The 15,795-nt window shown below is 33.4% G+C and overlaps 1 protein-coding gene across 1 annotated transcript; it reads right to left on the bottom strand.

Moving 5' to 3' along the window:
- Positions 1–1,468: 1,468 nt before the first annotated feature.
- LOC140432183 (cyclic GMP-AMP synthase-like receptor) lies at positions 1,469–15,287 on the bottom strand. Its single transcript, XM_072520008.1, has 4 exons — positions 15,124–15,287; positions 7,052–7,189; positions 5,764–6,020; positions 1,469–1,700 (listed from the first exon to the last, which is right to left on the bottom strand). The coding sequence occupies exons 2-4, from the start codon at positions 7,172–7,174 to the stop codon at positions 1,469–1,471; spliced, it is 612 nt and encodes a 203-aa protein (XP_072376109.1). The 5' UTR covers positions 7,175–7,189; positions 15,124–15,287.
- Between the last annotated feature and the right edge of the window lie 508 nt (positions 15,288–15,795).

Genomic DNA, 15,795 nt, shown 5'->3' with positions numbered 1-15,795 from the left:
GTTTTTCAGTTTGTCGCACTGCATTTTGTAATATGCACGCTATTACTAAAAGTCGTGTTCAAAGAATTTTAAATTTTCGAGCTACTGGAAACCTACCTGACAAATATGGAAGGGGAAAGCATCATAATCGGCCTAATAAAATACCAGATGAGATAGTCGCTACTCTCAATGACCACATTAAAAGCTTTTCTTCACGCAAGTCCCATTATTCTCGTAACGAGTCGCAAACGAAATACCTTCCAGCTGATCTTAACGTAAAGAGAATGCATGAACTTTATTTGCAGAAGTACGAGTCAGAACAATACACTTTGTTAATGAAGCACGAAAAAATTAATCCCCTAAAATAACCTATGATTTCTATTATAGATATTTTAAAGAAAATTTTAACCTGTCTTTTGGATATGCAAGATACGTGCTCAACTTGCGATGCATTGAAAGTGCAGATAGAATCTGCCTCAACTGAGAAAGAAAAGAAAAGTTGGAAGTTCAAAAAGAACTTCACGTGCGAAAAGCGCGTCATGATCTTAAAGAAAAAACAGAGCTGAAAAAAGTTGACCCATCTATTGAAACAATCTGTTTTGACTACCAACAAAATCTACCTATACCTGTCTCAAAACAGGGGAGATTTTTATGCACGGCAGATTTGGGTATACAATCAACTATTCCATTCGTGCAGAAAAAAATCAGTCGGATAATTACATGCCAGATGAAATTACATAAAAAAAGGGTTGCATAGAGACTACCTCGTATTAATGGCATTTTATTAAAAAATATATAAGCGACCAAGTAAAAACCCTAAAAAAACAAAAATGCTGTAATGGTTCATTTGTTAACAGTTTTAGTTAATAATAAACGATGTTTAAAAATAGTACATACATCATTTTCCAGAGCCAGGTCACAGCTTTCTACCATGTGATCGCGACTTTGGTACTATAGAACAAAAAAGCGCAATAAAAAATATTATATTTGCCAAAAGAGTGGTACTCTATGGTAGAAAGCTGCGGTAAACAGTTTGTTGTTGAGCGGGTTACACAAGAAATGATTTTTGATGTTACTTTATTTTTGGAGGCACACTTTAAAAAGACTTCACTTCAGTTGTCAAGAAAAAACCATTTACAATATCCAAGTACCGAATATTTATTTATGATACTACAATGCCAGAAAATGTGTGGCTTACAGAATCTCACAATCTACTACAGTGTGGCTTACAGAATCACTACTTGTGTAACCTGTTAGCCTTTATTTAAAAACTCAGGTACATTCATAGACCTAAACACGATTCCATTGGCATATAAAGAAAAACTCCCACTTAAATACAAGAAACAGTATTATATCAACAGTAAAAAAATATGTACCTCCTGCTTATCTTCCGTTTTTCGACGCTATTACACAGTAGTCTGGGTTGCCTAATAATATATCATAACAATTCTGACGTTTAGATTTTCAGTTCAAAGAGTGGATATTCCTACTAGTAAAAATGTATTGAGAACATCCGCATAAGAAACAAATAATTAAACTGATAAATAGATATCAGGTGCAAAAAAGTACTTACCAAAAACTTTCCCTTTGAAATTTGAATTACGCGGTAGTCCTTCTCTAGAGGAAAGTCGTTTAAGGTCTGTGACACTATACCTTCCATCCACCGACGAACCTTCTTATTATCAAGATAATTTTTATCGTCTAATAATTTGTCCAAACCTCTAAAAAAATTACAAAACAATGTGGAAAAATAATTATTTTGGTTATATCCTCTTACAATATGCAATATTTTGACAGGATATATGTATATCTCTAGTAGGAAATATACTATAGAATAACTAACATCTTTATCAACGTCTGTTATACCTTGCAATTTTTCAGGTTCAGATTAAAGCAGAAATCTGAATTTGTTTCGAAACTATTTTACGGATTTTTCTATCAGATGTCGCTATTGCGTCCATAACAGGTACATAGACGCTTTGTGTGTGAAATCAAATCTTTGCTGTCTTTTTCATTTTATTCAGATCTACTCTGTATGAGTACAAGAAACAAATTCGTTAACAATTTCTGCTTAGTTGATAGACATGTCGTGGAATGCAAATTTTAGATTCCCCATGTCTCTATTAACATCTTCATTAACGTCTCTTATACCCTGCAATTTTTAGAAGGTTCAGATTAAAGCAGAAATCTGAATTTGTTTCGAAACTATTTTACGGATTTTTCTATCAGATGTCGCTATTGCGTCCATAACGAAGCCATTTTATTGTTGCTTCTTAAAAGAAAAGATTTATTTTTCACGTTGAGAACGCCTATTAATAACTGTTCTGATAAGTCGAAATACCTATCAACAGATACATAGACGCTTTGTTCGTGAAATCAAATCTTTGCAGTCTTTTTCATTTTATTCGGATCTACTCTGTATGAGTACAAGAAACAAATTCGTTAAGGATTTCTGCTTAGTTGATAGACATGTCATGGAATGCAAATTTTAGATTCCCCATGTCTCTATTAACATCTTTATCATCGTCTGTTATACCTTGCAATTTTTAGAAGGTTCAGATTAAAGCAGAAATCTGAATTTGTTTCGAAACTATTTTACGGATTTTACAAATAAACCATTTATGAATGACATTTGTTTTTTATTTCTAGTAATTCCCCACTCAATTAATAAATTCCGTTATCCGTTGTTTATTGATTTACAGCTAGGAATTACTTATATTTGTATTTCCAATTTAAAAGCATGTAAGTAAAATTATATTTAACAGAAGAGCATCGTCCTATGTCGTGTAACCGCAAGTTTGCATCTTAGGTGATGTTCACTTCACACTAACAAAAATATTGGGACTATATCAGTACGGAAGTAATCCTAATCCATCATATATAAATATATATATATATATATATATATATATATATATATATATATATATATATATATATATATATATATATATATATATATATATATATATATGTATCTATTTCTAGTATTGTATATAACTTTCACAAAATGTTTTGTTTTTCTATTCTATATTTTAATTCAGTACAATCCAAGTATAATATCTTAATCCAGAAATAGAACAATTAACCCGGTTTAATTTATTTACGGTAACCATAGACATAATATGCAATATTTTGTCGTACTTTTAGTTGAAGAATAGATTAAATTATTTCAAATTTACTAAATTATTAATCTCTAAAAATTTAAATTACGGTTCTGTCGTAGCTTGTCACAAATTTCTCAATCAGAGACTGTGGATCCGTTTAAAATATGGCGACCGCGTGCTGACAGACTTCAAAGGCGGCACCTGAGACTGGGCATTCCGATTATTCTATGCTATTGGCATCAAACAAAATAATAAAGAACTTAGAAATCAAGGACAAAATAAGAAAATCCAGCTAAAACAAGCCTCCAAAAAAGCCCTTCAATCGATAAAAATAAACAGAAAGATCTACTGGATCTTCGTAAGGGCAATGCCTTTAGACAGGTTTATTGGCCCTTTTATTAAAATTTACCAAAAAAGATGGAGCGGTGGAGGGGCCTGAGTCCGACTCTGAATAACTTTTATTTATTCATTTTTGTTTCAAATTAAAAGTTTAATTTTCGAAAAAGCTAATTTTATTTTAATTCCTACAGTCACCAGGCAGATGTCCATTTAGAAAAAGTAGGTAATTTATGTCATAATTCAAGAAAAAAGTTTAGTTCAAAAGTGCAACAATGTCACTAAAGTTAAAATTTGTGTTACTTTTACAAATATTATCTGAATATTTTCATGCACTAAAATGTATTATAGCCATATAAATCTAAGTTAATTATTGTCGACCTTAAAAAATTAAAGTTGAAAAAATTAATACAGATAACGACATTGTTTTGTTGACCATAGGAATTAAGATTTATTGCAATCCCATCTCTAGAGTATATTTATTATAATGCTCTAAAACTAATTTTTTGGTTATTTTTTAGCCTTAATAGAAATACAAATAAATAAGTAAATAAGTAATATGCTTTATTGTCACTGAAAATTGTACAAATTTTATGGACAAAGCTTATAACAATAGAAGAAAGACAAGAAAGAAGAAAAAAAATCAGAATAAGAATCGTTTGTACTTTTAAATAGAAAAAAAAAACAATAAAATTCTTCCAAACTTAAACATAAAAAATACTACCTAATTAAGAACCTACAAATTTCGTAAAATGTACCTAACTAAAAATAAAAATTAGGAAAGCAGATTAATGAATTAAGTGCTCAAATATCCTGCTTGTGCTAAACAGTAACCAAATATGTCATACAGATTTCTCCTCATATTTTGGAGTAGGGCTGGTGTAATGCTTGCAGGGAAATGAAGTATTTTGCCCTTAACTCGACTAGGTTTGTGGCCCTTTCAAACTGATGCCTATAAATGTTTTCTTTGAGAAAACCCCAAAAAAAGAAATCGTTAGGCGCTAAGTCACAGGATCTAGCGGGCCATTTAATTGTACCACGTGTAATTATCAGTCGATCAGGAAACGTTTGATTGAGGAAGTCAATAGTTGTTTTAGAGTTGTGAGCCGAACACCCATCCTATTGGTCACCTAAAATCCCAGTCCAAGCATTTAACTTTTGCGGATGCTGCGTTCTCACTACAACACTGAGGTGCTTATTTTTCCGAGAATAATACCTTGCAACGGATGGATTGTGTTTTTAATGTAATGAAAATGACGATTCGTCAGAAAATACAATACTTTTTAAAAAGTGTACATTTTCATTCTGTTTATCTAACATAAATTCACAAAACTCCATCCGCCTAAAGTTATCTTACGGACACAGTTCTTGTGTTGGTTGTATCTTAAAACACTGATACCCATTCCTTTTGAGAACTCGCTGAACAGTTCGAGCGTTCACCTTAACTTCCCTAGCAATTTGTACACTGTTGCAGGGTTCACTAGCTTCGACAAAAGCACAAATATCAATATCCCTGTTTTGAAGCTCCTCTTCGACAGGTCTAACACGTGGTTCATTACCTTCATGACACTTTTTACAACTGTTTACACATCCCGAAGTTTGAAAATGTTTAATGGTATTTTTAACTGTTGTAACACTTGGTGAGGTATACAACGTAATAGGCATTTTATTAATTATTTGTTTATTCTTTCAGAACTTCGTTTGAAATTTTTAATGTCAATGTGACAATTACGACAATTCGTACCACAAATCACCTACCTCTTATTAGTGGTCTTTGATTCGTGCCTACTGTGAAATGAATATAGAGGTGGAAACGTGTAACATGTCACAGCGATTGCCATTGTGTTGTATGGTCAATAAAACAATGTCGTGATCTGTATAATTTCTTTTTCTTCGATTTCTCAAATATTCTAATTTTGGACTTGTTATGCTATTGAACTGAGGTATCGATATGTGACAGTGGATCGACAAAACATCGATAGTTATTTAAATAAAGAATAGACAAGATAAAAGGAGTTAATCTGGCTACGGAAACGCAAAAAGAATAAATAAATTGCAAAAATTTACGAGTTGCTGGTTAATTATGCTAAGGTACATTCAGTGTAGTTACGCAAATCATCCAATACGAAGAATTGCTGGGTGATGAGTGCCAGAGAGAAGTAGGAGGAAAATACGTAGAAAAATCTGGTGGTAAACAAGTACCTAGATGAACCTGAAAGAATTTAATAAAGACATAGAAATAATAACAAATATAATGATTCATTCTTATTGACAATGACAAGTGACGTCAACATAAGCTCTTTAGGGAAAATAAGGTAATATTAATCTGAAATATACTAACTTAAAGCGTTCAGCGTAAGGTTGCTTGTAAAGTTCTAGAAGGTTATTTATCTTCAAGTGAACGAAGCCTGGATCATCACTAACGATTAAATCTTTGTTAAGTATTTTTGGCAGATTCATAAGCAAATCTAAATCGAATTCGTCTGGGGCGCCGACTCTTAAACCGTCATAGAAGCTGCCTCCAAAAAATGTGGTGAAATACATTTCCTTAAAAAGAGCATTCTTTTTCGTCATTTTGGGTATCAAGGCGTCCAAAAGCTGAAATATAAATAATTAATGGATTTTTACATGCAATGACAATCAACAAAGAAAATAGTTCAATAGGTTCAAAGTCAACAAGTCAAATCGTCTTATATGCACAGGCGACCCTTAGGAAGGCATTTGTCTGAGCTTGCTCTAGAATTCTTTAGTATTTTTGTTTACGCATTACCTGCTGCCATACTGGTGCTGCGTATGGTATGGCAGAGTGGACCACTTCCATAAGAATTCTTCTTCTACCTGCCCCTGGCCTTTTTTCGCGGCATATATTAAATGTTCACTGAAGCTCTGTTTGGTGTCCTGTATTACGCCCAGATATTTTACAATCCAGACAGGCAAAATCACTACTTGGTGTATAATCGTTCAAACTAATATTACCAATCGTTATGCGGACTTTACATTTACGAGTACTCGGATCCGAGTAGCTCGGATTTGAGTTACGAGTAGAACTGCGATCGTTTACATTAAATCCGAGCGATCAGAGTTGTTTCAAAGAGAATTTAAAAATGGTGCCATCAAGAACGAAACGAGCTGCTGTTGCATTAGTGTCATTAAACATTTTAAAGGAGAAAAATAAATGTGATAAGTGGTAATGGTCATGATATCCGTAATAGTCTCGTACGCCTTATTTCTTTTGATAATGTCCCGATACTCCTTCAGTTTCACATTCCATAAACATTCAAAAGAACGGTAAAGATCGATAAATTGATCCATTTGATCTGCAGAAAATCTTAGTTCCGCCATTTTTAATTTGGAATTTCCACCACTTTGACGCTCACTCGTACAGGAACTGACAGGAACTCGTACTGCTACTCGGTTTGCGTTCAACTTCAATCCGAGCTCGGATCCGAGTGACAAGAGGCTCCGAGTAGACGTTTATACTTCCGAGTTGCACTCCGAGTAGAGTAACTCGGATCCGAGTACTCGTAAATGTAATGCGGACTTTACTATTATCAATCGTTATTACCAATCAGTATGATACCAATCGTGTGTAAGAAATATAAAAATATATGTATACTGTAAAATAATACCTGCTTAAGAATTTCATTATTTCTCTTCCTAATATCTTCAGGAAACGAAATGTACTTTTGATTTATATGATTAAGCACGTTTTCCAGCACTTTGTATTTCTTTTTTTCCTCAACATCTACCATGTTTTATACCTTGATCTATAAAGAAAAACGATCCAAATATTAGTTTTAAGTACATTATTATGTGATATTATGTATTACAAAATCTAAATATATCAATGAACTCAGTTGACCTTGTTGTAAGCTATGAGTTATGTAAATGATAACATAGGAAATAATAAATAATATGTATTTCTAATTTAATTCTTCTTTCAATATATGAATATACTTTATTATACAAAATCAAAAGAATTGTCAATTTTCCAAAGAATAGAGTTGGTAGAGACCAACATTAATGAATTTATACAAGTCCAGAGACACATTATCTACAATTGAATGCTTAAGCACATAAAGATGAGAATTCGATACCAATCTGAGGGTGAAATATCTCTCTCAGAATTTCAACTCAAAAGCGTGGCTATTTTGCCTGCAAGATCGAGGCCCAGTAGTCAACTGTCAAATAGGATGCTACAAAGCATCATCTATTTATATAGTCGGTTCGCTATTCCCAGTCCTAAAGCTGGATTTATAGTTTGACGGACTGTAAACGTAGACGCACTGGAAAAAGATCAACATAAAATTTTGTGTACTCTTATTTATAAATGAACGTAAACGCATGGCGGAACGTAAGTGAAACGCACTGCAACGGAAGAGTTCGCCAACTTTCATCTTTTACAGTGCGTTACTTGCGTCTGGCCAATCAAAAGGAAGAATTTTGTGCTGTCAACCAAAGTGAACTGTCTGGCACGCCCACCATTTTGTAAAGTTGTTTATCAATATAATCAAATTTTGATTTTGTTGATTATTTGTTACAATGAACGTTAAGAATTTATAAAATAATAATAATAAATAATATAAGGATATTATAGTATCATGGTCACCAGCTCTAGCCACTGTTTCTACTCATGCGAAAAAATTCCACTCCGTCGATTTATAAATTGAAATAATATTTACAGTCCGTTTGTTACGTCTGCAGTGCGTCTACGTCTACAGTCCGTCAAACTATAAATCCAGCTTAACTGTCTAGTGAATTTAGTAATTATTTTTTTGCGAAGTTAGTTACTTTTTGACAGACTAGAAGTGGCTGGAAATTACTATACAACCAAGCACATGTACTCATAGCCAATATTAATAGTAAACAAACTAAATAGTAAATAAAATAGAACTTTACGAATTACCGGCAATCAATATTTATTTATTTGCACCATATAATAAATAGTTATGTTAAATTATAACAACTGAAATATATTTTTTAAATATATACTACCCAAAATGTTAAGGGTTTGGTATACACTTTCACTATTTATACTAATTCTTCTTTTTTCAGTGAAAGAAGTCTGTAATAAAAGTTTATTTAAGCTGTTAATACTGTGAGCTACTAACTTTTGTGTTGTAGGTTTCCAGCTATGAATCTGTCAAAATATACCCGAGTTAAGCGAATGGACCATAACAATTTTTTGAAAACGATTTTTGGATTGGAAATTGAAACGTCAAACATAAAGTCAAATTTAATTCTCATTAAAATAATATAATTTTGGTTTGATCCCAGATAAATATAATATTTAACTTAAATATGCCAAAAGAAAAGTTTCAGAACCTCTTCAAAAATGTCAGTAAAAATCTCTTTTTTATTGGGCATATGACAAGCTTGGGAAAATACAAGCTTGGGAAAATTCTTTATTGGGCATATTATGACAAGGTCGTGATCACTGTCATTTTTTGTTGTTTTGTTGATCAAAAAATTGATCAATAATAACAACTGCAGAAGAATCCATTGAAATAAATTTCAGGTCCGTAGAGGTTCTAATTATAATACCCACTTACTACTATACTGGTATCAATATAAATCCCATATAGCATGCAAACTTAGAGCAAGTTTGATTTTTGTTTGATTCTAAATCGTTGAGTCAAATATGACGAGGCAAGTTTGCGACAATATCACTGCAATATTGTTAAGTTAACGACGATGTTTCAAGTTTGTGGCATCATCATCATCCAGCCTTTAGTTATCACGTCCACTGCTGGACATAGGCCTCCCTTAAACTCCTCAATTCTTTGCGATTTTGTGCTCTTTGTTGCCAATTTTTGGTGATACGCCTGATGCCGTCAGCCCAACGTGTAGGTGGTCTTCCTACACACTACGTTTGTCTGCTCTTGGCCTCCAATGTGTAATATTGCTCGTCCATCGTGTCATGCATTCTCGCTACATGGCCTGTCCAATTCCATTTTAGTTCCGTTATGCGTTCCACAACATCAGCAATACTCGTCCTTCTTCGCAGATCTTCGTTTCTTATTCGGTCCCGCAACGTCACTCCCAGCATAGATCGTTCCATTCGTCTCTGTACCACTCTCAATTTCGAAGCCGTAGTCTTAGTTAGAGTCATAGTTTCCGCTCCATAGGTCATGACCGGTCATACGCATTGGTCAAATACTTTCCTTTTGAAGCTAATTGGTATGTTGGCCCTAAGTGTGTCTCGCAGTTTTCCAAAGGCTGCGCACGCTAAAGTAATTCGTCTTTGGATTTCGCATGTTTCACTTCACGCAGCTCTACCATTTTGTTTTCCATAGTTAAATGGTTATTGGAGACCAAATTTGTCATAAACTTAGTTTTGGTCAAGTTCATTCTGAGGCCCTCCTTCGAACATGCAAAGTCCAATTCATTTAACATATCTATGGCTTCTCCTAAATTATCTGTGACAAGGACAATGTCATCTGCAAAACGGAGATGGTTAAGGTTTTCGCCGTTTATTGTTACTCCACTGTGGTCCTAATTGACCATCTTAAAGGTATACTCTAATGCCGTTATGAATAATTTCGGTGACAATGTATCTCCTTGCCTTATCCCACGTGTTATTTTTATTGGTCGGGTTTTATCGTGTATCAACAGTCATATTGGCATTTTTGTTTTTTTTTGTGGCAAGTTTGTGTCAACATTGCTGCAAATCAGGCGTGCGTGCGGGCCATCTGTTGCAAGTTGCAAAGTGACTAAAGCCACCAATTGTTGGTGCTAATGGAACAGTTATTACTAATATTTGTTAAACTACACCACTGTTTTTTTATCTTGTCATTCTTACATCGATTACGGAATGTTTGGAATCAGTAAAACTGACCCACATTTGTTTTTTGTTATTGCAAATATGTCATTGGCCCTTTTATAATATAAAAAAAAATAAACGAAAATGTGACTTTGGCGCAATTAAGGAATAATAAAACTGCAATAATTTGAAGGGATTAATTTTTATTTTTTAAAAACATGGTCGCAATTAGTAGGATTACAATGCTAATATTATATCTCACCATGATCTTGATCGTACTCGTTATCTGTTGCAGTTGGTGATTAGTCAAAGTATTGAGAAACTGAAGGTAATACGGATAACTACTACTCCTTAACGTAAGGTAATATGTCTTTGAGATGTTTTGATTTATTCGCTGGTATGTCCAATGGTTTATCGGAAATTGGTAAAAAAGGAGTAGTTCCAGTATTTCTAGTTCTTGTTCTTAATAAGCTCAATGTTTTGTAAGACTCATCGTCGGTAAAGGAGTTTTTGTATTTCATCACGACAAGATTTTCACTTGAATAGTAAATAAGCCTTATTTTAGACCACACTACTGGTTTTTGCATGCTGAAATTTGTCAGATAATAGTGATTTAAAACAAAGAAATTCCTTTTGCTTCATCTCATGAACAAAAATTGGTGGTTTTCTGGGTATTAGACGAATAAGGTTAACCAAGTCTCTAGGAATATCTATCCTTGCAGCAGTAGAATTTTTAGTTTTTTCTATTGCAGCATCCATGTGCTTCCATGTGAGTATGTCCGAGGACAAGAAATTTGTGATAAATATCAATCTCCCTTTCTTGGTGTTTGAAATGTTCAATAACGGTAAGAAGCATAACTGATAGTAAAATATTTCGATTTTGCCCTTGGCAGCAGTCGCTATACATAACGATTTTATTAGAGGGAATACTATTTAGGTAGGTCTATAGACAAAAAGGAATTTCTTGCCAGCCTCTTTGAGCTATAGTTTCTTTCCGTAGATAGCATTTAGCCGAGTTTGTAGTTCCTTGCGTCCTAAAAATGGTAAGGTTCAGAGTCCACAATCTTCTTTTATATAATCGTCTTTTTGTATTTTACTAGGTTCTGAATTATCTGAGTCAGAAGGGTCACTATAATAAGGTTGAAATTCATCACTTGAACTTCCATCAAAAATATTAAATCATTTGGGGTTATCATCTGCTTCTTTATACGTCACAGAAGATTTCGATCTCAGTTTACTCTTTATTGTATTTTGGTCTAACTTACACAAATTAACAAGTTTCTTCCCACGGTATAACTGCTCCATCACTTTTTGTATTTTAGAACACACACTCAGAGCCACTGTTGATTTTGTAATACAAAGATTACTATTATTGCAGTCACAATAATGTACACACAGAAATCTAACCTAGAAATCATGGACCAATGTCAAATCAAATCGAAGGAAGTTCTGTTATAAAAAGGTTAAAGAAGGGGTCAATGTCAACATTGGCCTGTATAGAAATAAAAGTTTTTACAAGCATTGGGGCTGAAGTTTACATTGGTTCTTTTTGCTTTAAAAATTAGTGTTCTTTAGAGATAAACATCGGCCAAAAGTAATGCTGTAAGTCTGTTGATACTCAATCTGGACATTAGCCAGTTTTACACAGTATTGTTTATTTGAAATCTAAGACAAAAATGCACATAAGCCCAAACAGTCTAAAACTGACACTGGCCCTTTTAGAATCAAGCTCCTGAATTAATCACCTGTCAAATTCACCTCAGAAAACATTGTAGCTAGTAATGTGACGTCAGTTCCGTCTGTGGTGTGACAGTCAATATGGACAGAGGTCGTCCAGAAAATCTCCTTGTTGCATCCGCAGCTTTTGTTGTGATGAGCTCTGCTTATTTAATTAAATTAAAAAAAAAAAGAAGAAAATATCAGGTGCTTTTCTGAACTGCCATAACAAATGTCAATGGACCCGTATTATTTTTTTCCAAATTGAAATAACTTTCGACATTCAGAACTAAACGCCGTTCTTCTGACGGTAACACTCTACGTTTCGACTGTATTTTATTTTCTTCCAAATTATTCATTTTACTTTAAAGTACTGCTTCACTACACTACTATAAAAAAAATAGGTACTTATATACAACTACTATACCCTAAAAAGGTGGAGGGTGGTACAACAGACGAAACAATCGAACACAAATTATTTAACAGCCAATGCTAAACAAGCATAAACGCTGCATTGATTGTGGTTGCAAAAACTGTTCGCATGTTTTAAAAAGATTTTTGCTGATTATGTATTTTGCTATTCACTGTTTAAATAAATATTCCGTACTCGTACTATTGCAATAAAATATTAAAACCAATAAACGATAACTTGTTGAGCAGTGCTGATTGAAACAAAAGAGCAGTAAAATGTTATTCATAAAGGTAGTGTAAAATATATCGCCGCTTATCTAGTCCGCTAGTAATAAAGTTACCAACATTTAATTGCAAACCGGTCTTCTTAGGTGGAAAATACTTTATATAGTAAATATAGTACACTCCGCGTCATAGAAAACGGGCCACCCCAAGTATTTAAAATATTTTCGAAATTATTATTTATTGCTACAAAATTAAGCATTAATTTTTTTGTATATTGAATTAATATTATTTTATTTTTAATGTGTCTTGGGTTATTTAAGTTAAATGGGTTGTTGCGAAAGCAAACCGACCATGTAACTGGATTAAGGATATTCATAGAACCTATAAAACAAAACAATTTTGAAAAAAAGTTGTTTAAAACTTGATCAATTTTCGAGGAAGCGATTGTTTTGAGAAATGTATGATATTGTAAAGGGTTCTAATGAGTTTTAAACTTATCTCAGTATTACAGTAGCCCTCTTAGTGTGAAATAGTCTTGAGTTAATAATGATGGAGAATTTTCAAAAATCGGTTGAAATTGTAACGTTACTAGGAAGTGGATTAAGTCAAAGACAAGTTGCAAGACAATTGAATGTTAGTCGTTCGACTTCACAAAGGACTCAGCAATGATTTATTGTGACAGGATCTCACCAACGACGACCTGGTACAGGTCCAAAAAGGAAAACAACCGCTAGGGAAGATCGCGTCGTCATTCTTGCTGCATTACGGAATCAGACCCAAACCGCTAGAAGATTTCAAAGCCATTTACAGCAAGCTTAAGGACCAGCAATTAGCCTTTCTACTATTCGGCGAAGATAAGGGAGCAAGGTTTGACAGCTTGCAGTCCACCAACAGGGCCCTTACTTTTCCCAGCTCATAAAAGACGAAGACTCGATTTTGCCTGTGAGCACATCAATTGGACAGCAGACGATTGGAAAAAAGTATTGTTTACGGATGAGTGTAGAATGTCTATTTATGGTAAAGATGAACGCAGTAAGGTGTACAGACGAGATGGAGAACGTTTCGCTGGTTGCACTTGGCACCACGGGTTGCTTTTGGTGGTAGTTCAGTAATGTTTTGAGCAGGGATTTCTTTTGATGCGCATACGGATCTCGTCGTGATCGACAGAGGTGCGTTAACAGCAGTAAGGAACATAACGGAAATCTTACAACATCACGTGATGCCCTGTGCTGGATTTACTGGCAACGAATTCCTGCTAATGCAGAATAATGCGAGACCACCCACGGCAAGGTTGGTATCCAAAAAATAGACTGGCCTGCTCAAAGCCCCGATTTCAATCCTATTGAGCATATATGGAGCCTGCTAAAAAGTCGCGTTAGGCGTCGCATACCTGCTCCAACAACACCTGTAGAGCTTCAGATAGCACTCATTGATGAATGGGCCACTTTTCCCCAAAGAGATAGGTATCCAAAACGTTATAAATTTCATGCCAAATCGAATGAGGAGTGTCATCCAGAATAGAGGTGGCAATACTCATTACTGAAAATGGATACCAGCTTTTTTTTAAATATACAGTTCATTGTTTTTTTAAAAACTGTAAGTTGATTTTTTCAATAAATTTCCTATTTTTCTCAAATTTTTTATTTTCGATTGATGTTTTACGTTAATGATGAAATTTTATATTAAACGTGTTATTGATTCAATATACAAAAAAATTAATGCTTAATTTTGTAGCAATAAATAATAATTTCGAAAATATTTTAGATATTTGGGGTGGCCCGTTTTCTATGACGCGGAGTGTAGTTATGAATAAAAATTGTATTTTATTTATTTTTTACAGGTTGTGTTCACGAATAAGTCACGTGAAAATTCACGGTTTTACGGATAATCAGCCTTAAAACGTTGTGGAGGAATTTTATCAGATTATTAATGTAGCAGTAGTAACAAAAATATGGCAAATTTGTCATAAAAAAACTGTGTACTTTGCTACTACTTGTGTCAAACAAATCTTCTGCAAGTTTGGTATATCAACATTGTATATTCTTTATAAAAACAAACTTCAGCAAGTTTGTCTCATTGCAACTATTAGTAAGTTTGATTTAAACTTGCTGCAAGTGTGTACAGTTGACATGGCAAACTTCTTTTTTGATGCATCAAACTTGTTGCAAGTCTGAATCAAGATCAAGTTTATATTTTTATTTGGGATATGACAAACTTGATAGGGAGTTTTTGAATGAAGGTATTAACTGATCGCCGCGTCATATGAACACAGTTATATTTTTTGTGGCTACATATATTTTGCAACATTTTGACCTGTTATGTCTTTATTTATTACTGATAAAAACCCTTTCGGTATTACGTCAAAAATTATTTAAAACAAAAATTTATCGATTAATATTTTCATAAACATTAAACATTATAGTATTTAAAAAATTTTACAATAATCAAAACATCCAATATTTATAGCTTTGTTTATAAACAGTTTTTTAATACCACACATTGAAATAACTTTTCCGAGAAGAAATATGTTTATTGAACAAGAAAGCAATAAGTACCTATATTATATTAAAATAATTTAAAACTTACCTATTATCCACTTTAAACAAAAACAATGGCAATCGAATATGTATTATGTGCAACAATCAAGATCTGACGTTAATATAATATCTAAAGTTATTACACACTTATATAGGATAAAAAAATCAAACGATAAGAGGGAACCACTTCCAATGTTCCAATAGATAATTTGAATTTGAGTTTTATGTACGAACGGAACGGCGACCGGCGACGGCGGGTGGTAATGCAACATGCAACCGCAGCGTATTCTAAAAATACGTATTGGCGTATTTGTTATTGGATCATTGGATGTGTTAGTACTTCCCAGAGACATTGTAGCAAAATGTGCAGGACTGTCTTTAGCCGGTTGAGAATTTTAATGTACGATACGTGTTGGGTTATTAAAAATAAGGCAGCTATAGAGCTATAATATGTAATAAAATGAAATAGAACTAAAAGCCTTTTTGGGATTGCTTTTATACTCATCAGCTTTCAAATCCAATGACGAAGATATAAATTCTATATTTGCTACAGATGGCACTGGTAGAGATATATTCAGATGTGTTATATCAAAAGAAAGATTTGCAATATTTCTAAAATGTTTACGTTTTGATAACCCTCTGGAGCGAGAAGAAAGAAAAAAGATAGATCCAACAGCAGCCATTAGTAACATATTTAATATATTCACTCTGAGATAGCGCG

Source organism: Diabrotica undecimpunctata, unplaced genomic scaffold (assembly GCF_040954645.1).
Source record: "Diabrotica undecimpunctata isolate CICGRU unplaced genomic scaffold, icDiaUnde3 ctg00003128.1, whole genome shotgun sequence".
In the NCBI taxonomy this organism is placed as follows: Eukaryota; Metazoa; Arthropoda; class Insecta; order Coleoptera; family Chrysomelidae; genus Diabrotica; species Diabrotica undecimpunctata.
The sequence above is the reverse complement of the archived record's forward strand: the minus strand, read 5'-3'. Positions and strand labels throughout refer to the sequence as shown.